This window comes from Tilletiopsis washingtonensis, assembly GCF_003144115.1.
Source record: "Tilletiopsis washingtonensis strain MCA 4186 unplaced genomic scaffold FA09scaffold_16, whole genome shotgun sequence".
Lineage (NCBI taxonomy): Eukaryota > Fungi > Basidiomycota > Exobasidiomycetes > Entylomatales > Tilletiopsis > Tilletiopsis washingtonensis.
In genome coordinates this window covers 346,039-367,661 of record NW_020312013.1, presented here as the reverse complement: position 1 = coordinate 367,661, position 21,623 = coordinate 346,039, and the positions used below count along the sequence as shown (strand labels likewise).

The 21,623-nt window shown below is 67.5% G+C and overlaps 7 protein-coding genes across 7 annotated transcripts; 4 read left to right on the top strand and 3 right to left on the bottom strand.

The window, feature by feature from the left end:
• Positions 1–309: 309 nt before the first annotated feature.
• Positions 310–3,018, top strand: FA09DRAFT_346624 (hypothetical protein; the record flags this gene model as incomplete). The annotated part of the gene is made up of 4 exons (XM_025744762.1): positions 310–1,195; positions 1,253–1,419; positions 1,477–1,984; positions 2,042–3,018. The coding sequence occupies 4 exons, from the start codon at positions 310–312 to the stop codon at positions 2,935–2,937; spliced, it is 2,457 nt and encodes an 818-aa protein (XP_025596959.1). The 3' UTR covers positions 2,938–3,018.
• Positions 3,019–3,179: 161 nt separating this feature from the next.
• On the bottom strand, positions 3,180–5,215 carry FA09DRAFT_343850 (hypothetical protein; the record flags this gene model as incomplete). The annotated part of the gene is made up of 6 exons (XM_025744622.1): positions 4,534–5,215; positions 4,431–4,446; positions 3,652–4,099; positions 3,407–3,538; positions 3,370–3,376; positions 3,180–3,283 (listed from the first exon to the last, which is right to left on the bottom strand). Exons 1-6 carry the CDS (start codon positions 5,189–5,191, stop codon positions 3,180–3,182), a joined length of 1,365 nt encoding a protein of 454 aa, XP_025596958.1. The 5' UTR covers positions 5,192–5,215.
• A 397-nt stretch (positions 5,216–5,612) lies between these two features.
• Positions 5,613–8,854, top strand: FA09DRAFT_81804 (Nucleotidyltransferase). Its single transcript, XM_025745851.1, has 12 exons — positions 5,613–6,006; positions 6,218–6,333; positions 6,454–7,079; positions 7,159–7,346; positions 7,446–7,627; positions 7,708–7,906; positions 7,962–8,007; positions 8,086–8,240; positions 8,312–8,323; positions 8,397–8,449; positions 8,539–8,609; positions 8,721–8,854. Exons 1-12 carry the CDS (start codon positions 5,673–5,675, stop codon positions 8,776–8,778), a joined length of 2,040 nt encoding a protein of 679 aa, XP_025596957.1. The 5' UTR covers positions 5,613–5,672; the 3' UTR covers positions 8,779–8,854.
• A 203-nt stretch (positions 8,855–9,057) lies between these two features.
• On the top strand, positions 9,058–11,522 carry FA09DRAFT_331155 (cytochrome P450). The gene is made up of 11 exons (XM_025742892.1): positions 9,058–9,605; positions 9,671–9,858; positions 9,921–9,954; positions 10,013–10,313; positions 10,372–10,428; positions 10,497–10,622; positions 10,699–10,831; positions 10,916–11,022; positions 11,085–11,124; positions 11,199–11,295; positions 11,392–11,522. The coding sequence occupies exons 1-11, from the start codon at positions 9,069–9,071 to the stop codon at positions 11,464–11,466; spliced, it is 1,695 nt and encodes a 564-aa protein (XP_025596956.1). The 5' UTR covers positions 9,058–9,068; the 3' UTR covers positions 11,467–11,522.
• Positions 11,523–11,630: 108 nt separating this feature from the next.
• Positions 11,631–13,140, bottom strand: FA09DRAFT_81727 (hypothetical protein). The gene is made up of 4 exons (XM_025745850.1): positions 12,928–13,140; positions 12,712–12,863; positions 12,319–12,642; positions 11,631–12,258 (listed from the first exon to the last, which is right to left on the bottom strand). The coding sequence occupies exons 1-4, from the start codon at positions 13,031–13,033 to the stop codon at positions 11,692–11,694; spliced, it is 1,149 nt and encodes a 382-aa protein (XP_025596955.1). The 5' UTR covers positions 13,034–13,140; the 3' UTR covers positions 11,631–11,691.
• Positions 13,141–14,867: 1,727 nt separating this feature from the next.
• FA09DRAFT_81672 (hypothetical protein) lies at positions 14,868–15,696 on the top strand. Its single transcript, XM_025745849.1, has one exon. The coding sequence runs from the start codon at positions 15,115–15,117 to the stop codon at positions 15,604–15,606; it is 492 nt and encodes a 163-aa protein (XP_025596954.1). The 5' UTR covers positions 14,868–15,114; the 3' UTR covers positions 15,607–15,696.
• Positions 15,697–16,485: 789 nt separating this feature from the next.
• Positions 16,486–20,482, bottom strand: FA09DRAFT_361817 (ATP-dependent protease La). The gene is made up of 7 exons (XM_025745404.1): positions 20,225–20,482; positions 18,227–20,139; positions 18,072–18,173; positions 17,815–18,016; positions 17,266–17,761; positions 16,887–17,208; positions 16,486–16,828 (listed from the first exon to the last, which is right to left on the bottom strand). The coding sequence occupies exons 2-7, from the start codon at positions 20,108–20,110 to the stop codon at positions 16,583–16,585; spliced, it is 3,252 nt and encodes a 1,083-aa protein (XP_025596953.1). The 5' UTR covers positions 20,111–20,139; positions 20,225–20,482; the 3' UTR covers positions 16,486–16,582.
• Positions 20,483–21,623: the final 1,141 nt, after the last annotated feature.

The window sequence follows — 21,623 nt, the reverse complement described above, 5'->3', positions numbered from 1 at the left end:
CGAGCGGGCAGCGGCGCCGGATCAAGGGGCGCAGGCAAGGCGCGGCCCATCAGGCGGGCGGCGGGCGCCGCTACGGCGTAGCGCCGGCGTGTGCGCTGCACCACGCTTGCGAGGGAGGCGAGGGAGAGGACGAGCGTGCGGCGCAGGTGTCGCGGTGATGTGATGCGACGCTCGGGAGCCTCCGTCGCCGCCCAGGACGTTGGCGCGCGCGGCCGGCGTTACAGCGCCGAGCCGCGCCCACTCGCGACTCGTCCATCCCCTCCGACCTTACGCTCTGCCCTTCCAACCTCTACCTCTCCGTCTCGCCCCATGTCCATGCCCTCTCCCCGCAGCGGCAGTGGCAGCCGCGCGCCCTCGCCGCGCCGCACGCTCACTGCACCCGCCGAGCCCGAGTCCTTCTACCCGCGCATCCCGCCGCGCCGCTCCCTCAGCACCGCGCCGCCCGGCGCCGACGCCGACGCCGCCGCCGCACACGAGCGCCACGAGACGGGCTCGCAGGTCGACGAGCTCGAGGACGAGCCCACCGACGCCGACCTGCCGCCGCGCTCGCGCTCGACGCTGCCGCTCCGAGTCAACCGGCGCCGCGCTCCCTCCAACGCGGCCGAGCGGCCCGGCGCACCGCGCCGCGTCACCAGCGTCGAGATGCCTCCGCGCGACGACGAGCGCACCGCCGGCGCCTCTGCGCCGCCGCACTCGGCCCACTCGACGACCTCGGGCATGTCGACTTCGCGCTCGGCGCCCAACGTCGATGCTCGCGGCGCGCCGCCGTCGTGGGCCGGCGGCAAGGCGGACAGCGTCTCGCCGCCGCTGGTGCCTGACCGCAAGCGAGCGCACCGTCCGCCGCCGCTCGACGCCCGCACGCTGCACGAGCCCGAGGCGGCGCCGTTGGGACGTCACCTCTCGCAGTCTCCGCGCCACGCCGAGTGGCCGGCCTCTGCGCCCGGCGGCCCGATGCCCGACCAGCGCCGCCTGCCGCCCATGCTCAATGAGCCGTCCGGCTCGCGTCCGCTGCACCACCTGCCCTCGTCGTCGGCCGCTGCGCGCGAGCAGGCGCATCTCTCTCACCACCGCGGGCAGCAAGGTCCGCGCTCCCTGCCGGGCAGCCCTCACCCGCCGCAACGCTCGCCGCATGAGCACATGCACGCAGCACCGCGGGCGGTGCCTGCCGAAGATGCAGACCTGCAGCCCGAGGAGGGTGAGTCTGATGCGTGGGGCTGCCTGTGTACAACTGGCTGATCATGTCCCGCCGCAGTCGACAAGTTTTTGGCGCTCATCGAGAAGCACAACCTCGACGCCAGCGACGAGGAGGACATGGCACGCAGCGTCACCGAGCTGTACCAGGAGTGGCTCGAGTGGTGTGCCTCTCGCGGCACACTCAGCACCAAGAGCAAGCCGGCGCTTGTGTCCGAGTTTGTGCGCGTGAGTAGAGCTGCAGGCAAGATCTGTAGACCATGCACCCACCCTCACCCACTGCAGATTCACCAAGGCGCATACGGACCGGAGCGGCGGCAGCGCGCCATGGGCATCGTCCAAGGCTCGCGCCACAACGGCGCCTCCAACGGCCGCGAGGAGCTCGGGCCCGCTCTGACCGCCGCTGCCATCCACCCGGGCGTCGGCGGTCCGCGTCGGAGGCAGATGCCGCCGACGCCGTTCGACGGCAAGCCGCGCTATGCCGACGAACCTCGCAGCAACGGTGCACCTCAGAGTGCGCGTGCTCGCATGGTCGCCAGCCCGCGCGAGGCCAACGTCACGCTCAGCGGCGACTGGCGCCGCACTGAGCGGCCGCACGAGCAGGCACCGATGCGTCGTCCTGCTGGCCCTCAGTCTCACCCGTCGTACGGTCCGGAGCCCGTGCGCAACGAGCACATGCACGGCGAGCCTTCACCGCCGGGCGTCGCCAACGGCAAGACGCTGCCGCCGGGCCTGTTCGACATGATGCGCGCCGACATCCTCAACGAGGCGCGCGCCATGGTGATGCACGAGCGTGAGTGACCGTCGCCGTGATGCCAGCCAATCGCTCGCTAACGCCGAATGCCATCAGTCGCGGAGCAGAACCGCGAGCTGGCGACGCAGAACCGGGCGCTCACCGCGCGCGTCGAGCAGCTCGAGAAGCAGTCGGACAACGCGGCGCAGTGGATCCAGCACCTGTCGCGTGCTCAAGAGGACCTCACTGCCTCGCAGCAAGCGCATGCACAAGCATCGCATCAGCAGCAGCAGCAGCAGCAGCAAGCGGCACAAGCGCAGGCCCAAGCCGCGCAGCAGCAGCATCAGCACGAGCAACAGCAGCAGCAGCTCCAACATCAGCAGCAGCAGCAGCAACAGCAGCAGCGTCAGGAGCAGCAGCACCGCGAGGGCCCTCACCCGTCGCCGCGCTACGCTTCCGCCGCTCCGCCGGCCACGCACCCTGCGTACGCACACCATCCGCAGCAGCACGGCGGCCCTGCGCCGCAGGGCGCCTATGCCGACGAGTACGAGTCTCCGCCGCGTCGGCATCCTGCGCACGCCGCTGCCTCGGCACCCATGAGCGGCCCGTCGGGCAGCAGTCACGCGCTGCCGCCGCCGCGCTACGGCAATGGCGCCGCCGCGGGGGCGGCGCCGGACGCTCGGCGTGCGCGTGGCGAGTACGAGGTGGAGGCCGGCGGTCCGTACGCCGACGAGCGTGCCGGCGGCTCTGGTGCGCCTCCGCACGTCGCTGCACACCAGCAGCCGCGGCGCATGCCTCCTGCGCCTCAGTACTACCCCGGCGCCCATTCGCCTGCGGCTGAAGGTCCGCCGCCGCACCACGCCGCACAGCACCCGGCGGCCGCGCGGCCCCGCATGCCCGAGCCGCGCGAGGATCCTCGACGCCTGGCGCCCTTTGCTGCTGCCGGCAGTCCGAGCCCGCACCTTGCGCACGACGAGCGCATGGCCAAGCGGCCCCGCAATGGCTACTTCTAGACGCAGCGGCGAAATCATACACGAGCCTCACGCGTCCATGTACTTGTAACAGCCCTCCATCCCACCTGCATAATCGAATGCTCTAGCATCATCTTACTTGCAGCCCTCACTGCGAGAGTGCAGCCTGGAGTCGTGCGGTGCAGTTGAGGCGGGCAAGCAGTGCGAAAGGTCATAAGGTAGGCATTGCAGATGGCGTGTCCCTCTCCACTCTTTTTCTCAGTTCGTTGCTTCGCTTGTCTGGCTTAGTAGCCCGACGCAGCGACTGCCAGTTGATGCAGCAGCATCTCTGTGAAGATGCTTCCTCCCGCGTCGATAGACGGCGAGACTGGATCCAGTTGACCTTGTCCTGCCACGCACTCCGCGTCAGCTCAGGCTTTCTTCTCTCTGTCTCTCTTGCACAGAGGCGGGGGGGGGGTGGGGAAGGGAACTTACCGAGCAACTTCTCTCCACCCCAAGGCATGTCTCTCACTCTCCGAGGGAAGCGTGCGGCACGATCACGCAGCCCTTTCGCCACGTCGTCGCCGTGCGGCTCAAGGACGGAGCGGCGGGCGTTCGTGAGTGCCGAGAGACGATTGAGAGAGAAGAGAGGATGATTCTTTGGCTGCGCGAGAGGGAGAAGGGGGAAAGACAAAAGGAGTCAGATGAGGGGGAGGATGAGGGCTCGACAAGTCGCGCGGGCAGGGGGTAAGGAGGGGGAGGGGGGCAAGAACCTACCTGCTCTCCCTCGCCCAGCTCTCCCGTCCACCACTCGACCGTTGCCGGTTCGGTGCTGCTTGGAATCTGGCTGCTTCGCCACGCCAAGCTCGTCTTTGGCCAAGCCTTTGCCAGGGCCGCCACCATATCCACGCTTCGCGCGCGCCATTCCAGCAGGCGACTCTCGCTCAGATCCGACGTGGCGCTGCTGCCCGCCTTGATGTCCTCGCGTGCCCAGGCCGCCAGGTCCCAGAAGCCCGAGGAGAAGATGACGAGATCAAGGCGGCTGCGCGCGGGAGGCAGCGTGGGAGAGCGATGCTGAGGCAAGGAAGATGACATGGCGCTGATGTAGGGCACGAAGAGATCGGAGACGCGGTCTTCGAAGAGGGAGGGAGCGACGAAGGAGGGCAGAGAACGCCAGCGCGAGGCAGTGTCGGTGCCGTAGTGGTAGACTGAAGTGAGGAGGAAGCTTGAGGGGGGGGGAGGAGAGGGTCAGAACACCCTGCTGGACAGGTGGCCTTCCTTGCTCCCTCTTCCGTGCCCGTCGAGCTCGAAAGGAGCAGCATGCTCCTCCTGTTCCTGCCCCCCTTCCGTGCCCCCTCCCCCTCCCCCCCCCCCCTGCACTCCCACTCCATCACGCGCGCCCGCTCATCATCCCTCATACGTGCAGCGCAGCTGCCCCCCCTGCCTCGCCTGCGACGTCACTCCCTCATGAGCAAGGGTGGGGGAGGGGTTCTTTGCCCAATCCCTGTTGCGCCTGCTGCTTCCTCCTCGTCTCGCCTCGCAGACAAAATACTCACTCATAGTCGGAGAGATCTGCACCATCAACGCACATCAGCACATGTCGCTCTCTGCAGCACTTTGCATTCTCTCTCTCTCTCGCTCGGGGCACGCAGCACTCACAGCAGTAATGCGCCAGTGCCCTCTTGCCCGTGTCGAGCAGTTCCCGCTCATCGGCCGTCTGTCCCGCCTTGAGCGCCGCGGCATCGTTGTTGGGCCAGCGATGCGCCCTGGGCACCGTCTGCAGCGGCGCGCCCCACGGATGCGCCGCATCGACGGCCTCGACCTTCTCTCCCGCAATGTCGCACACGTGCGTGAGGAGCGCGTGGTCGGTGCGGTCGCCGACGAGGAGCGCGGTGGCGTTGCGCAGCATGGCGAGCGACGCCGGCAGCGGCGTGTGCAGGTGGTGCGGCGCCGTCGACGGCCGGCTGCTCAGCAGCGCGGCCAGCAGCGGACTGGCGGCGCAGGCGGGGTCAAAGGTGCGCCACGTGCCCAGCCCGGCGGGCGCCGCGTTCGTCGGCGCCAGGCGCGCCACGTAGCCCGGCAGCGCAAAAGGGTTGCATGCGGGCGCACGCACGCCCGCGCGCCGCGGCCCGCCGCCGCGTGCCGAGGCCGAGGGCGCCGTGGGGGCCAGCGAGGCGACGAGGCAGAGAAAGAGGAAGAGGGCACTGAAGGCCGTCAGCGCCGTGTTGGCCTGCAGCACGAGCGGCGCGGCCAGGGGACTGCCAGCCCCGCCGCTGGGCTTCTTGGTGAGCGGACGGTAGGAGGCGTTGGAGGGCATGGCTGCGCCGAAGCGGGAGGGAGGGGTGGGAGAGGAGGAAGAACAACGCGTCGCGCCGGGGTGCGCCTTGAAGCGCCAGCGAGCCGCCGGCCCGGCTGGGCGCGTCACTTGAGCACGGGGCGCGTGGGAGCAGCCGCCGCTGCCTCCGCCACAAAGCCAGCTCGAGATGGCGAGGGCGTCGAAGGGGCACGGCGGATGCAGCAAGCGTGCGGCTGCCTCGCACGTGCACGGCATGCGGCGCCTGTCTCGCGGCAGCTGCGGCGCAGATGCACAGCTTGGCGCGAGAGCTGCCTTCTGCCTAGCTGGTGCTGTAGGCGGCGTCGACGGCGGCGGTGCGGCGAGAGCGGAGCGTGGGAACAGCTGTCTGCGCCCCTGCATGGCGCGGCGCGGCCTCCACTTTGTGCCGCTCTCTCACCCCTCTCCCTCGACATCCTGCCCGACCCTCACCTCCTCACACCACCCCCCCCACCGAGCGCCATCGATGTCCTCCACGCGTCTCGGCGTGCCTCTGCGCTCGCCCGGTCGCGCACGTCTCGTCTCCGCCACGAGTGCCACTTCCTCGCAAACGGCGCCTTCCTCGCCTCTCGGCTCCGCCGCACCTGCTCCATCTCGCGCCGGCAGCGGCGCCAGCGCGCCGCGCACGCTCCACGCCCTCGTGCGCGCACGCACGCCCGACGCCCTCTCTGCGCCCGCGGGCTCGCCGAGTAAGCGTATCCTGGCGCCCTCGACGCGCGTCCATGTGCTGCCCGACAAGCTAGGCCAGGCGCACATCGATGCGCTGCGCCAGCTCGTGGCGCACTTGGGCGCGCTCAATGGTCAGTTGATTTGGCAAGGGCGAGGAGGTGGGCAGAGCTGCCGAGGAGGAGGAGTGGCATACTGGGCTGCGCGAGAGGCAAGGACAAGGGGGGTGGCAGAGCCGCGATGAGTAAGGAGTGCATACTGGGCTGCGCGAGAAGCAAATGACTGTATGCCGCGCCCCCTTCATTGCGCCGCGCCCATGCCCGAGCTGTGCTGCAGCTGACCGAGTTGTGCGTTCGTCACACACTGCCTCTGTTGCAGTCAGCCTCGACTACGCCACCGTCGTGCTGAGTGAGATCCGCGCGCCCAAGCGTGCCGAACGGGCGCTGGGCGACGAAGCAGAGGTGCGTTGTTTCTCTTTGCTTTTCTCCCCCCCCTGCTTTTCCTCGCAAGCCCCTGCACTCTCGACCATTCCCTGTCACTTGTACTGCTTGCTGACTCGACGTTGTCCTGTGCGCCCCCAGAGTCGAGGCGTGCCAGTGCTGCATCACAGCTGGCTCACTGCCTGTCTAGAAGCAGGCATCCAAGTGCCGCATGAGGCATATCAGATCTACCCTCGCCTCACCGCTCCTGCCGCGTCGGCGTCGGCGTCGGCTTCGGCGTCGGCGTCGGCGTTGAAGCGCGCAGCCAGCAACGAGCCTGCCTCTCCGCGACGACATCCGGAGAAGATTCTGCGTCTCGAAGAGTCGGGCACGGAAGAGGAGCAGGAGCAGGACGAGGCGTATGCTGCGCTGCGAGGAGGCTACGCAAGTGCAGAGGAGGAGGAAGGAGGGTATGGAAGTCATGAGGAAGGCACGCTGCCCGTCATGGTGCCTCGTGGCATCGACAAGGGCAAAGGCAGAGCCCTCGACGTCGACGCCTCTCCTTCTCGTCGAGCCTCGGCCTCGCCGACTCCGCCTCCCCACGTCGTCGCGTACGAAGGCGCCGTGCCGGCATGGCAGAACAGCGCAAACGCCTGTTTCCGACCGACGCCGATCCGGAGCATGTTCAACCAGCCACTCGTCGACGAACTCGAGGTCATTCGTGTCTCGCGAGTCCTGTTCGAGAAGAACGGAGCGCGCGATCAACACAATAGTGCCGCCTATGGTCGGTACGTTTTTCCCTCCTTGCCACCCTCTGCCCTCAGTCTGCCTCTGCGTGGCTTGATGCTCATCGCCCCTGACGGGCAGCGCAATCTCGGCAATCAAGGCATATCCACATCCACTCGCCAAGGATCCGAAGAAGGCAAAGGAGATCGCAGGCGTAGGAGCCAAAATCTACAAGGCGGTGCTGCAGTTCTACGAGCTGGGATACGTCGCTGAAGCACGAGCCATCCGTGGAGATCAGAGTCACGCGATCATGAAGTCGTTTCTCGACTGTGAGTCTCCCCCCCCCCCTCTCCCCCCCTTCTCCCTCCAAACGGTTGCAGGCACTCGCAGCGGGCCTAAGCTGACGCATTGCGATGGTGGGGGGGCAGTCTATGGCGTCGGACCAGCAGGAGCACGCAAGGCCTATCAACAGGGCGCACGCTCGCTCCAGGATCTTTGCTCGTTGGGCGGCAGCTATTCGGATCGCCTGGGCCGCGAAGAATGCCTGCGCATCCTGCCTGACTTGCTGCATCGCATTCCGCGCAGGGAGTGCGAGTTCATCGCTGAGCTGGTGAGGCCCCCTGCGCCGCACTCGTGCTGGCCGCTGTGCGCTGATGAGCCCTCCCTCTCTCTCCCTCGCCGCCGCTGCAGATTCACGACGAATTCGAGAAGATTCATCCGGGCATGAAGTATACGATTTGCGGCGGCTATCGTCGCGGAAAGGCAACGAGTGGAGATGTGGATGTGGTGCTTGCTCCTGATCCCGAAAAGGCGCCCGTGGGGGACCTCAAGAGCTTGAAGCATCAGACGAGGCTGCTGCATCAGGTGCTGGAGGCGCTGAAGAAGAAAGGTGAGCTTCTGTCCTGCACTGGCGTGTGGTAGGGGCTCGGCTGACGTAGAGACAGCCGTCATGACGCACATCGTCAGTGTGGCGCAGCCTTCGGAGTACTAGTCAGTCGTCCTCCTCCTCCTCTCAACGCCCTCCCTGCCCTCTTCTTGCTGCGCCACGCTGATACAAGTTCCATGCAGCGGCGAAGCGATAGTGCCGCACTGCGACATTGCAGAGATTGTCGTCCTGCCTCCCTCTCTACCTGGCGCCGGGGCCGACGCCACGAAGCGTCCGCGCTATCGACGCGTCGACATCATCCTCACGCGTGCAGAAGTGTATGGCGCCACTGTGCTTGGTGAGTTCGGGCCGCACCTTCACGAAGACGTACGATGCCCTTTGCTGAAACGGCTACGTGATGCGCATTAGGCTGGACGGGAAGTGCGTTGGCGCTCCAGTTGTCGCTGCTGCGAACATGAGGTGCAAGACTGACGTGTGGAGGCGCAACACGCAGGCAAGCAGTTTGAGAAGGACATTCGACGCCAGGCTCGCCAGCAGGGCTACAAGGTACGGCCAGCCTCGCGCTTCGCCTCGTCCGGGAGAGAAGCCTCATATGCGGCTGCTTTGCTGATGCAGCAGCACCCGCCGCCGCCCAGTTCCACTCGACGGGCCTCGTGCGCCTCGAGCAGCCAGGCGTGACGCTGGACACGCCGCAGGAGCAAGACATGTGCGTTGCGTAGCTCTCTTTGTTCGCCTGCACGAGACACACAATTGACGATGCTCTCTCCCTCTCCCTCCCTCTTTCTCTCTCTCTCGCTTCGTCCTCTTCGCCCCCCAGCTTCGAGCTGCTCGGCGTGCCGTACATGCCGCCGCACCTGCGCAACTGCGATGCGTAGCGCCTGCATCGCCGAGCACTACGCCAGCATCGCCTCGCCCACGCCCCTCAAGCTCATGCGATACCCACCCCCAATGCATGTCATTCTCTGTGCCAGTGTCGGGCGGCCTCAGCGGGAGGCAGGATGCACGTGATGTCCCCGGCAAGGCCAAGCCGACGCACGGGCCCGCGCAGGCCGGAGTGACAGGCCGGCAGCGCGGCAGCCGGGCGGCGGAGCGCGAGCCGGGCGTAGCGTGTGGCAGCCGGCAAAGAGTGCCTGCCCCTCCCTCCTTTCCCTCCATCACGTCAATCATGTCGGCCCCACTCCTCAAGCTCGACCTCTCACACGGCCACACGGGCCTCTACGTGCTCAGTGCGGCCCTCGCCCTGCTCTCGCACCTCGCCGTGCAGCTGCGCGAGCCGCGCGCGCCGCCGTTCGTGCATCTCTTCCTGTTCGCCGCCGCCGCGGCCGTGTATGCGCTGCACACGCAGTACGCGCTGCCCCTGGGCACCGCCGCGGCCGTCGTGGCGCGCATGGCGGGCGTGTGGGTGGCCACCATCTTCGCCTCCATGGCCATCTACCGCACCTTCTTCCATCGGCTGCGTCGCTTTCCCGGGCCCAGGCGCTTCGCCCTCTCCAAGTTCGTCAGCATCCCCATGGATCTGGCGGGACAGCGTCCCTACCGCGTCACACGCTGGCACGAACAGTACGGCTCCGTCATTCGCATCGGCCCGCGCGAACTGAGCGTCGCGGACCCCGCGGCACTGCCGGCCATCTACGGCGCGACGGGCGCCAGCGCTCGCTGCACTCGCGGACCGTGGTATGCCTTCACGGTCGAGAGCACACGGGTGAGCCCTCCGTCCCTACATCCACCATGCTTCTTTCTGCTGAAACGTGATTGCCGGTGCTCCAGACGAGCTCGTACAATCTGCAGTCTACGCCCACCATGACGGACCACGCCGCGCGCCGCAAGGTCTGGGACGCGGCATTCTCGCTCAAGGCGCTCAAGGGCTACGAGGAGAATGTCATCTCCAATGTCGAGCTTGTCATTGAGCAGGTCGGCGCGTATGGCGCCAAGGGTCCCGTCGACGTTGGTCAATGGTGAGCTTGATGGATCGGCCTCAAGAGAGGCAGCCGGCGCCCATGCTCATGCTCTCTTGCAGGATGTCATGGTTCGGCTTTGATGTCATGGGCGAGGTGCGTCGCTTCTCAATGGCCCTTCAGCAGATGCCAGCATCTCACACCTCTCGCACAGGTCGGCTTCGGTCGCGGCTTCGACATGGTCAAGTCCGCCACGACGGCCAAGCCCATCGTGCTGCTGGAGCAGGGCGTCAAGCTCATCATGGCGTCGGGCAACGTGGCCTGGCTGATGGCGATGTTCAAGTACCTGCCCAATCCCATCGTGCTCTTCGAGGCGTGGATCCGCGAGACACTGGAGCAGCGCGTGCGCGAGGGAAAGACGGGCGTCGTCGAGCACGATGTCTTTTCGTGGCTGCTGGGAGAGGCAAAGAACCAGGGTGCAACGCAGACGATGCCCGAACTCAACGCTGATGCTGGTGGGTTTCTTTGCCGCGAGTGTGCATACATGGCACGAATGCTGACTTCATCCGACAGGCCTGCTGATCGTCGCCGGCAGCGACACGAGCAGCAACACGATGGCCATTACGATCTGTGCGTTGTCGTCTGTGTGCCGATGTGCCAACTCATCCAGTCGCGCTGACGCGTCCGTTTCGCGCCAGACGAGCTGCTGCGCAACTCGGGCGCCTACGCTCGCCTGCAGGCCGAGGTGGACGAGGAGTTTGGCATCGAGAACGCGACCGACTTTACGCGGCTCGGCAAGTTGCCGTATCTCAATGCCGTCATCAGTGCGTCCGGGGTCACGCATCACCTCTCGGCAGGGAGACAAGCCTCGCTGACAGACCTTTCGCACCTTCTGCACAGACGAGACGCTGCGCCTCTGGCCGCCCGTTGCGAGCGGACTGCAGCGCAACACACCTCCCGAAGGTCTGCTTCTGCCCGACGGCACGCACATCCCGGGCAACACCGTCGTCTCGACGGCGACATACACCATGCAGTGCGTGCTCCAGCCTCTACAGCCACGCCTTGTTGCTTGCGCTCACACAGCGCCTGCTTCTTTTCCCCCAACCCACCCTCGCAGCCGCGACGCACGCAACTTCACCGACCCGCATGCATTCAAGCCCGATCGTTGGCTGAGCAAGCCTGCCGCTGGCGAAGTGTTCAACCAGCGTGCCTTCTCCGCCTTTGGTGCGTCGTCTCTGTTGCCCTCCGATGCGCTGCTCACTGCTGATGTGACGCTTGACGCACAGGCTATGGTCCCACGGGCTGCATCGGCAAGAATCTCGCCTTGTGCGTAACTGAGCTCGACAGTCGAGGGCGCGACACGCACGCGCTCTTTGCTGACCTCTGTTCACACGACGCAGCATGGAGATGCGCGCCATGATCGCCCGTTTCGCGCAGAGCTTCGATGCGCAGCTTGCGCCCGGCTTCAGCCCGGAACGCTTCGAGGCGTCGATCAAGGTGTGTACCGCCCACCTCCCCCCTTCCCCCCGGCGCGCCCCCACGGCGGCTTGCATGAGTTAGGCGACTGCTGCTGACGCTCGTGTCCAACCTCAGGACTGCTTCGTGCTCGTCAAGGACCCCATCAACATCACCGTCACGCCGCGCCGAAACGCTCCCAAGCCTCAGTAGCTGCACCACGAGCGGGGCCGAGGCGCTGCGATTACAATGCATGGTTCAGCTCCGCGCCTTCGCCAGCGAGAATGCTTGCTGCGCCATGTCTGTCACGCTCTGAGCGGTCGTGTGCGGTGAAGAGTCGATTGCAGGTAGGCGAGATCAGGTGGTATGCAGGGTCGAGTGATGAGACGCGCCAGAGGATGGAGTGAAGGGGGCAGAAAGACGACGCGAAAGGCGGCTTCATCGCGCAGCAGGCAACGGCGGCACACTTGGACGCTGTGGTGCAGCATGCGAAGGTGGCGGTGGCGGCGGCGGCTTGTTCTTCACTGTGCCTCCTGCAGGTCGTGCTGGTGCTTGGGCGCCCGCAGCGGTCGGAGGCGCCGGCACTCGTGCGCCCTTCGGCGGCGCAGCGTTCGGTGCCTTGGCGCCGACTGCACTGCTTTTGCTCGGCGGCATCGGTGCAGCAAATGCCGCCTGCGGCATCTCTCCCTGCGGCGGCATAGCGGCAGCTCCATACGAGGCCGGATGCTCTGCATAGCGAGCATGCTGCTGTGCCAGCTGCTCCAGATGTTGCTGTTGCTGCTGCTGCTGTTGCTGCATCAGCAGCTCATGCTGCCGAAGCTGCGCATACTCGTGGGCGTAGAGCTCGCCGGCGTGCGGTCCGTCGTAGCCCGGCGGCAGATAGGCGCCCGGCGCACTGCCTTCGTACATGCCCGAGGCGCCTGCTTGGGCGCCGTAGAGACCCGGAGGCGGCGCCAGCTCCTCGCCGCGGTAGCCATGCATGCCCAGACGCAAGTCTGGCCGAATCTGCGCAGTGCTTTGCGCGTCAGTCCGGGCCTCGTCAGCAAGGCTCTGCGGGCTACTCACGCCCATGTGCTCCATGTCCAGCCACGCCTCCTGTTCCTCGAGCCCCCTCAGATCCGGGAAAGCGACATACGCTCCAATCTCGCGTTCCGGCTCCTCCGGCGCGGCCTCGGCCGCTCTCCGCTTGCGTCTGCTCGAGCCGCCAGCTGCAGCATTGGCGGGCGGCGAGGGTGCGCGCCAGTCGGGATTGCGCACCAGCTCCGTCTGGAAGAGCTGGTAGCGACGCGCGGGCCGCGGGGCATCTAGCACTCGCTTCTCGCGCTCCAGCTGTCGCCGCTTGCGCGAGACGTCGTCCATCTGCGTGCGTCGCAGCGACGCGGCATCGTTCTGCAGGTGGCACCTTCGGCGTCAGCTCGCCGCGCTCATCCGAGATGCTGCACATGTTCTCGCACTCACGCGCCAGGCACTCCACTCCATAGCCTCCTCCGCCTTGCCCACACGCTCGTACTGGCGCTGCTGGTGCTCGAACCACGCGCTTCCGAGCCGCACGCGCCGCTCTCGCCGTGCCTCGATGAGCTTGGTGAGGTGGATGAGCTCCGGGTGCGTGCCTGCAGAGCAGCGTGCGTGAGCAACCACGCGAGAAGCAGAGCGGCGCATCGTCCAGCAACACACCATCGAGGATCATCTCGCTCTCCCGGTTCACCTCTGCCATGCGCTCGACGTACAGCCGGTCACGCAGCGCGGCAAAGGCAATCTCGATGCGCGTCAGGGCCTCCATAGCCTCAGACCGCCGTTGAGCCGCCTCATCAGTAGCAGCCTCTGCAAAGAAGGCGATAGCACGCGTGAGCTCGGGCGACTATCCGCATGGGCGTGCCTCCAGCGCAACTCACCATCTTCCTGTCCAGCCTCAGCCTCCAGCCGCGCGACTCGCTCTTCCTCCTCCTTCTCCTGTCTCGTCACCGCTCCCTGCTGCTCCTCATCGCGCCTGCCAGCCGGCGCATCGGCGTCCGTGTCCACCTCTGTCTCGGCACGCAAATGTGCCGGCAAGGGCGGCGCCGGCGTGCCCTCGCGACTCGTCGGCGTGCTGTATGGCGGCGCCAATGCATCGCTGTCCGCAGCAGCCGCGTCGGGGGCGGCATCGAGCGTGATGCGAGGCGCGCGCGCCAGCAGCGAGGGCTTGGAGATGGGCACTTGCGCCGCGAGGCCCGAGCCGCTTGGGTCGAGGGCCTCGGCATCAGAAGCCTCCTCGTCCGATGCGCCCTCTTCCTCTTCCTCCTCTTCCTCCTCCGATGCTTCTTCCTCGTCGTCTCCCTCGCCTCCTTCGCCTCCACTGCCAAACTGCACCTCGGTAGCGCGGGCCGCGCGGCCACTGCGAGCGCGGCGACCGCCAATGCCGCGCCCTCGCCGCCGGCCGCGCGCCGCCAGATTGACGGCGCGCTGCGCGGCCGTCGTGAGGCCGGCATTTGGCGGAGCATCGAGGGAGGCGAGGGCAGCGAGGCCATCGAGCGCCGCGTTCGTCGCGGCGCTTTGCCGCGTGGCTGAGCCGGCCGAGCTGCTGCCCGTGCTTGGGGCGGCAGCAGAGGCGCCGCCGAGGGCCGAGCCTAGCGCCGCCAGGCTCGCAACGGCCTGCTCCTCCTGCTCCTCGGAGCCGGCGCGCGACGCCTCGTCGTCGTCGTCGTCGTCGCTGGCCGAGCCTTCGCCATTGTCGGTGCCCTCTAGCTCCGACTCGTCGACCTCGCCCAGCTCGTCGTCGTCGTCGCCGTCGAGCTCGTCGTCGTCGGCAGCGGCGGTGAGCAGCTCGTTGCCCGAGACGCTGCCCTCGGACGCCGCCGCGGCGGGCCAGGGCTGCTGCGTGCCGGCGGCCGAGGCGTCGTCGTCGTCGTCGTCGCCGTCGGCCGAGGCGTCGTCGTCGGGCTCGTCGGTGAGGTCGCTCTCGTCGCTGAAGGCATACGAGTGCGGCGGCTGCTGCTGCGGTGCGGCGGCGACGGCGAGGCCGGCGAGCGCATCGAGTGCCGGCTGCTGCTCGGCCGGCGCCTCTGCGGCGGCGGCGGCGGCGTCGGCGGCGGCGGCGTCGTGCATGATGCTGTGCAGCGAGGGCACGGGCGAGGGCGAGGCGGAGAAGGCGAGCGGCAGCGTGGCGGGCGTGCGCAGGGGCGACGAGAGCGGCGATGCGGACGCAGCGGGCGATGCGGGCGGCGGCGGCGACGCAGGCTGCGCCGAGGCGGCGGGAACTTGACGGGGCGGACTGGCGTTGCGGGCACGCGGACGTGCGCGCGCGGGCATGGCCTGGCCGCAGGCGGCGCAGACAGCACAGCGGGCGGGCGGGCGCGGGAGGGAGAGAGGCGGCCGCGAGCGAGCGCAGGTACGCAAGGGACGAGCAGCGAGCGAGGGTGCGGTGGTGGGGGGAGCGGGGAGCGCACGCACGCACGTCAGGCCTCCCATGCGCGAGGCACGGCGGTGGCCGAGCGTGGAGCGGGCGAAGCGGCGGCGCATCGAGCGCACCGCCGGCCGCACGCCGCTGGCGCAGCGCACGTGACACGCCTGCTCCACTGTGGTCCCACGCCGACGCGTCCCGCCGAGTGCGCGCCTTCGACGCGTCGGCTCGACGCTCGCTTCTCTCTCTCCCCCACTCCCTCCCAGCGCTGCCCGTCGTCGTCGTCGCCGTCTCGCCGCGTCTCCTCTCCGTCCTCGTCCTGGCACAGCTCTGCCCTCCCCGGTGCCGCCGTTCTCCCGTCTCGTCGCTTCTTCCTGCTTGCGTCTCGCGCCAGCGTGCAGGCTGGCACTTTGTCGCCACGCACGTCCTGGCGCCGCGCATGTCCGCGCACGCTCTTCCTCTCGGGGTAAGGCTGTGCACGGCGCATGCGCAAAGTCTCACATGCGGTGCCCTGTTGCTTCGCATTCCTGCGAGCAGACATGCGGGACCGCAGAGACTTCTCCCTAACCCTAAGTCATCTTGGCCGTGGCTTGTCGCTGCTGTTGCGTGCATGCGCATTGGTGGGCGGCAACACGGCCGGGCGCGTTGGCAGCTGGCCGCCTCCCGTCTGGGCGGGCCAAATCATATGTGTCGCGCGCCCTCCCTCTCCCAAGCTGCTGCTCGGCTTCGCGCGTTCCTTCGTTGCTCGGACGCCTGTTCTTTGCGGAAAGGCCGCACAAGGGCGCGTGGACGAGCACGGCGAGAGTATGCGTCTCCCCTCTCCCGGGGGGGAGAAGGCGTACTCTCATGAAAAGGGGGGTCTTCTGCAAAGCTGTCTTTGCCCCCCACTCGTGCGCGGGTACTTCCTCTCTCAGGCTGTTATCTGGCGGCGGACAACCCACAAAGACCTTTGGCGCGGTGCGTGGTTGCTGTGCTAGTTTGTGCGCTGGTCGTGCGGGGCGCAAGAAGGGAGCAAGGATGAGGCAGGGAGACACATGCGCGTCCGATTGTCCTCGTCCACACGTGGGGGGTGGTTCACTCGGGCGGACGCACGTGTGGAGTGTGTACTTGCGGGTGTGGCAGAGTCTCTTGTCGGGGCGATCCACGGACAGGAGCGATGTATGTGCATCGAGCAAAGGAGGCGCGCAAGAACCGACACGGCGTTGGTGTGGCTGGGAGCGTTTCGCTCGAGGACAAACCTGCGTCGCGTTGCTGCGAGTCCGGATTGGACGAGAGCTGTGCGTTGCGAGCTGCTGAGCGTCGCGGTGGAGAAGAGGGGGCAAGCAGGTTTTGATGGCGGAACTGGTAGCCGAGCCAGCGCTGCGTTTTGGCGTCCAGGTCGCGGCGCAGTTGCAAACGCTCGAGCAACGTAAACGGCGTCGTTTTGAGCTCCCTTGCGCAAGACGATCGGTGCGGCTGCTATCCCGCCGCGCTCGTTTGTGTGTCTACGTCCTGCGTAAACACACGCGACCACCTCGTTAGGGTTTTCTGGGCCCGCTTCGCTCGCGTTGCAGTTGCGCCATCAATGACCTACCATACGCATCTTAGCGCGGCTCGAAGCAGCCCGATCCGACCTCTGCGCCTCTCTCCTTGCCGGATGCTCGGCGTTCGCATGGAAGCGCATAGCTGTAGGACTCCTACTGCCCCTCGCACGCCGGATGCAGGCCGAGCGAAAGCCCCCCTCACCTTGACTTTTTCTTACCTTACCAAGTCCCCCCTCTGAGGGCAGGCGCGATTGCCCTGTGGGCCGTGCTCGAGCAGGCGTGTGCAAATGTAATACGATGGAGAAGTGAGACGAGAGAAGTGAGATGGGAAGTGGGGGTAGTAGACAGGCAAGGCGGTGATACAGTCATGAGGAGGCAAGTGAGAGACGCAAGAATGGCAGGGAAAGTGCGAAGAAAGCGAGACGGATGATCAAAGGCGCGACTCGGCAAACTCGCTCATCATCTTGCGTCCCTCGACGACGCCCTCGTGGTGCGAGCCGGCGGCATGCTCAAAGAGCGCCGTGCCAAAGGCCGCCTCGAGCGCCTGCCAGATGGTGCGCACGTAGTGGATCTGCAGCTCGGCGCGCACGTTGGCCGGCAGGTCGGCCTCGACGTCCTTGCGGTTGCGCACGGGGAGAAGCAGCTTCTTGATGCCGGCTCGGTGGGCGCCGAGGAGCTGTAGAGGGGAGCGTCAGCTCCTGCGGTGTGCACTCGATCATTCCGCGCCCACGCACCTTCTCCTTGATGCCGCCGACGGGCGTGACCTGTCCCCGCAGCGTCACTTCGCCCGTCATGGCGAGCGTAGGACTGAGAGGCGTGCGGGTGAAGAGACTGACGAGTGCGCAGGTCATGGCCACGCCTGCACTAGGGCCATCCTTGGGAATGGCGCCGCTCGGCAGATGCAGATGCACGTCGTTGCGCGGGAACTCAGCGTCGCGCGCCGAAGTGATGCCGAGCTGGAAGGCATGCGCCTTGACCCAGGAGAGCGCCAACTCGGCGGATTCGCGGATCACGTCGCCGAGACTGCCCGTCAGCTTGAGACTGCCGTTGCCGGGCCTGCAGGAGAGCGGTGAGCCAGGCGCGCAGTCCTGCATGCACTCAGCAGCTACTCACGGAAGAAGCAGCGTCTCGATGTGCAGAATGCCGCCGCTGCCCGAGCCCTGGTAGGCCAGACCCGTGGCCACGCCCGGACGAGCGTCGAGGTCGGCCACTTCAGGCTCGTAGCTCTCGACGCCGAGGATGGTCTCCAGGTCTTCGACATGCACGACAGGGTCATACACCTTTGTCTTGCCATCCGCGTCCTTTGCTCCCTTGCGCGCCTCGGCATACTGCACGGCCTTGTAGCGCGCAATCGCGCCAATCTCGCGCTCCAGGCTGCGCACGCCCGCTTCGCGCGTGTACGACATGGCCACCTTGAGCAGCACCTCGTCGCCGACGACGAGCTCGTCGGGCTGCAGGCCCTGAGCCTTGGTCTGCTTCGGCAGCAGGTAGGCCTTGGCAATGGCCACCTTCTCGTCGTGCGTGTAGCCCGAGACTTGGATCACCTCGCAGCGGTCCAGCAGCGGCGGCGAGATGGTGTCGAGCGTGTTGGCCGTGGCGATGAAGAGCACTGCATGAACAGTCAGACTTGCACACACTGGCAGCGGCTCGTGCCATGCTCACCGCGGCTCAGGTCCATCGGGCAGTTGACATAGTGGTCGTTGAAGGCAAAGTTCTGCTCCGGGTCGAGCGTCTCGAGCATGGCGGCCATCGGATCGCCGTGGTGGCCATTGCCGCTGCCCAGCTTGTCGATTTCGTCAAGCAGCAGCACAGGGTCGCTCACGCCGACCTTCCGCAGGCTGGAGGCGATGCTGCCGGGCATGGCCTGGGCGAGAGAGTGTCAGCCGGTGCAGGACGCCCGTTGCGGCGGCGCAACTCACGCCGACGTATGTCCGGCGGTGACCACGGATTTCGGCCTCGTCGCGAACACCGCCGAGCGACAGACGCGTGAATGGCCGGCGCAGCGCAGTGGCGAGCGAGCGCTGCAGAAAGGCGGATCAGCTACTGCAAAGGCTTGCATACACGCGAGACTCACAGCGATTGACGTCTTGCCCGTGCCCGGCGGGCCGACAAGCAGCAGGATCGGGCCCTTGTCTGCAACGTGGGCCTTGCGACGCTTGCGACGCTCCTCCTTCGTAGCCTCATTGCTGCGACGCTCCTCCTCCGCAGCATCCTCGAGGTGCTTGAACTCCGGCTCGCCCTCGTCGTCGTCCTCCGTCGGCGCAGAGACCTTCTGCTGGCGCTTGGCCTCCTTTGCCGCCTGAGCCTTCTGCTCGCGCATCTGTGTCTCCTCGGCCGCAACGCGCTCGTTGGCTTGCTCCGTCTTGAGCTCCAGCACGGCGAGGTACTCGACGAGACGCTTCTTAATCTTCTCGAGGCCGTAGTGGTCCTCGTCGAGGATGCGTCTCGCACGCTCCACAATGCCCTCCTCGCCCGCCTCCGTGATGGCCTTCGGCGCCTTCTCGTCCAAGACGGGCGTAAGATCTGCGCTCGTCTTGTCCCACGGCAGCTCGGCCATCGTCTCGAGGTAGGTAATGACGACGCCGCGCTCGACGCTCTGCTGCGGAATGCGCGCCAGACGCTTCAGCTCGCGGTCGCACAGCTTGCGCGCCTCGGGCGTCAGCATGGCGGCGTCGAGCTTCTTGCTCAGCTCCGCCACCTCATCCTCCTCCTCCGAGTCGCCATTGCCGCCGCCAGGCGGGCCCTTGATGGCACCTGCGCGTCGTGGCGGCGCAGCCGAGGCATCGTCGGAGGAGCCACGCGACGGTGCGCGGATCGTGACGATGTTCGAGCGGCTGTTGCCGCCACGGCCGCTTTCGGACTTGATCGCAGGCCCGATAGTGAAGTTGCTCGAGCCGGTGCTGATGCGGGCCGTGACGTTGGGGTTGAGAGCGGCGAGCTGCGAGAGGAGTGTCTCGAGCTGGGCGCGAGCGAGGCTCTCCTTGGTATCGCCGCCGAGCGGTGCCGAGAGAGCAGCAAGCAGCTCGCGTGCCAGACGGACGCGAGCTGCGCCGGCAGAGAGGACAGACGCAGCAGCCTTGACACGCTGCCGAGGGTCCCACTCGCCAAGCACGCTCACGCGCTCCGACCACTCGCATGCGCCGCCAAGCGTGCCGACCAGCACGTCGGCGACGAGGCCGGCCTGGCCCTCGCGTGCGTCCTTGATGAAGGTGCGGATGCGGCGCAGCAGGCCGGGCGGCAGCAGCGGCATGGTGGGCGTCGACGTGGCGGGCACGGCCTCGCTCGGCTTGCGCGAGATGGTAGCAACGAGCGGCGTCAGCGCGTCGAGGATGTCCTCGGCGGCGTGTCGCAGCGTGTTGGCTGTTTCGATGTCAGAGGACGACGCATTGTAGGGCGGGAAGGGCGCGTCGTCGGTGAAGGTCGTGATGGCGGCGAGTGGTACGGGAATGTCAGGCACGGTGATGTTGCGGTCGAGCGTGGTGCTGGTGAGCGGCGCGCGGACGCTGAGCCAGCGGTCGACGCGGACGCGACAGATGCCGGTGACGAGCAGCGTGCACGTCTGGCTGGCCGGGTGCCGCGTGAGACGCACGAGCTTGGCGGCACAGCCCCAGTCGTAGAGGTCGTTGATGCGCACGCGGGTGTCCTCGGCCTCGTCGGAGAGCGCCACGTCGCGCGTCGACGACGGCTTGGCCTGCTGGCTTGCCGAGCCGGGCGGCACACGCAGCGTCGGCACGCAGGCGACGATGATGGGGCGCTGCGAGTCGCCGCCCTCCTTGGCGGCGCTCTCGGACGTGCGCAGCGGGTCCTGCGTCGCCTGCAGCGCCGCCTTGAGCAGGCTGAGCGAGTGCGCGTACGAGAGCGGCACGCTGAGCAGCAGCGACGGGTGCAGCACGAGCGGGTAGGGCAGCGGCAGCACCGGCAGCTGGTCGGGGATGTGGATCATCTCGGGCGGCGCCATGGCTGCGGGCGGTGTGAGCAGCGGATGGGCTGCGGGCGGCGTGAGCAGCTGATGGGCTGCGAAGTGCTGCGCCGGGCGGGGCCAGCAGCGGGCGACGTGGCCGCTCAGACTCACCTGGAGCGTAGCAGTGGCAGGCGTCTCTGTGCCGGCGCTGGATGCGCAGCGGCTGCTCAGACGGGCAGGAGGCGCGGTGGCGGCGCAGCGGGTGCGCGTGTGGAGGGGTGCGGGGAAGCGGCGCAGTGAGCGGCGCAGCAGGCGGGTGTGAGAGCGGACGGCGGCCCAGACGAGGACGGCGCTGGCCGCGAGGTGAGATGCAGCAGGAGGTGTGCAGCAGCAGAGGTGGTGGTGGAGAGAGGGGAGAGCGAGCGGTGGAGGGGAGCTTAGGTCAGTGGCAGACCCTAGTGCGGCGCTGCCCAAGTGCGGGGGAGCGCCGCGGCGCGCCGCGCGTAAGCGAGGTCCGGCGGCTGCGCTGCTGCGCCCGGCTGCGTGATCACGGCAGCGGCCGGCTCGCTTGAAAGCCGGACGCGCTGCCTCCTGTCACGCCCTCCTCTGCCTCGGCCGTAGGCCAAGCGCGACGTCCCTTTGTACCTGGAGAGAGGCACACCTGATGACAGCTTGCGCTGCCTTGGCGCAGTTCAGCATGAGGCTCAACGTGCTCCCGCCTCCTCTCTCTCCTCTGGCTTTGCCTCTCTGGGGAGCGACTGGTGAGCACGCGCGATGGCCGAGGCTGGCACGTGAGCCGCGCCCGCTATCAAGATAATCCGGCGCTGCGCCCAGGAGGGCGTGCTTCCGCCCCTGCTGGCCATCTCGACCTCCTAGCTAAGCTCGAAGGACGATCTCCAGGTACATAACCACTCTTCGGAAGGCGTCAGAGGCCACAATTTCATTGACAGGTTCCTTGCCGGCGACAGAGAGGGCTTTGGGGCCTGGCGACAGGAGAGCACCTGCGAGGTCGTCGCGGCGCAGGCGGCCATCCTCGAGCTCGTAGCGGAGAGCCATGCAGCAGGCGTGGGCTGTCATCTGCGCTGGCCATCTCACGGCCGCTTCCTCTTTTCGGGACTCACAAGCAGCCCGACGGAGCGCTACATCTGCACGAGGCCGAGTTTGCCGGCTGCGTGCTGGAATGGCACGCGAGGGCGCGCAGAGGAGGGGGCCAGGCGCAGAGGCGGTCGCGCAGCAGAGGCGCTGCATGGCGCATGCCTCTCCTGCCCGCCCGGCGGCTCGCGCAGGGCTTGGGCTCCGAGACTGCCGGCGTGCCTTCGCTCCCCTCCTGCAGCTGCATCTGATGGGCGTCGAGGGCGAGCCTGCAACTGCAACCTGCTGCAGAGCCTGCGTTCGTGTTCTGCTGCCGGGCGTCTGCTGCATGAAAGCGCCAGGAAGCCGCAGACGGCATCCGGCGGGGCGGGTGCGCTGGCGCAAGCTATCAGTTCGGAAGCGGACCGCAGCAGCGCGCAGCGAGGGGGCTCTCGGGAGGCGGCGCGGCGGCGAGGGTGCGGCGGCGCCGCGCTCGCTG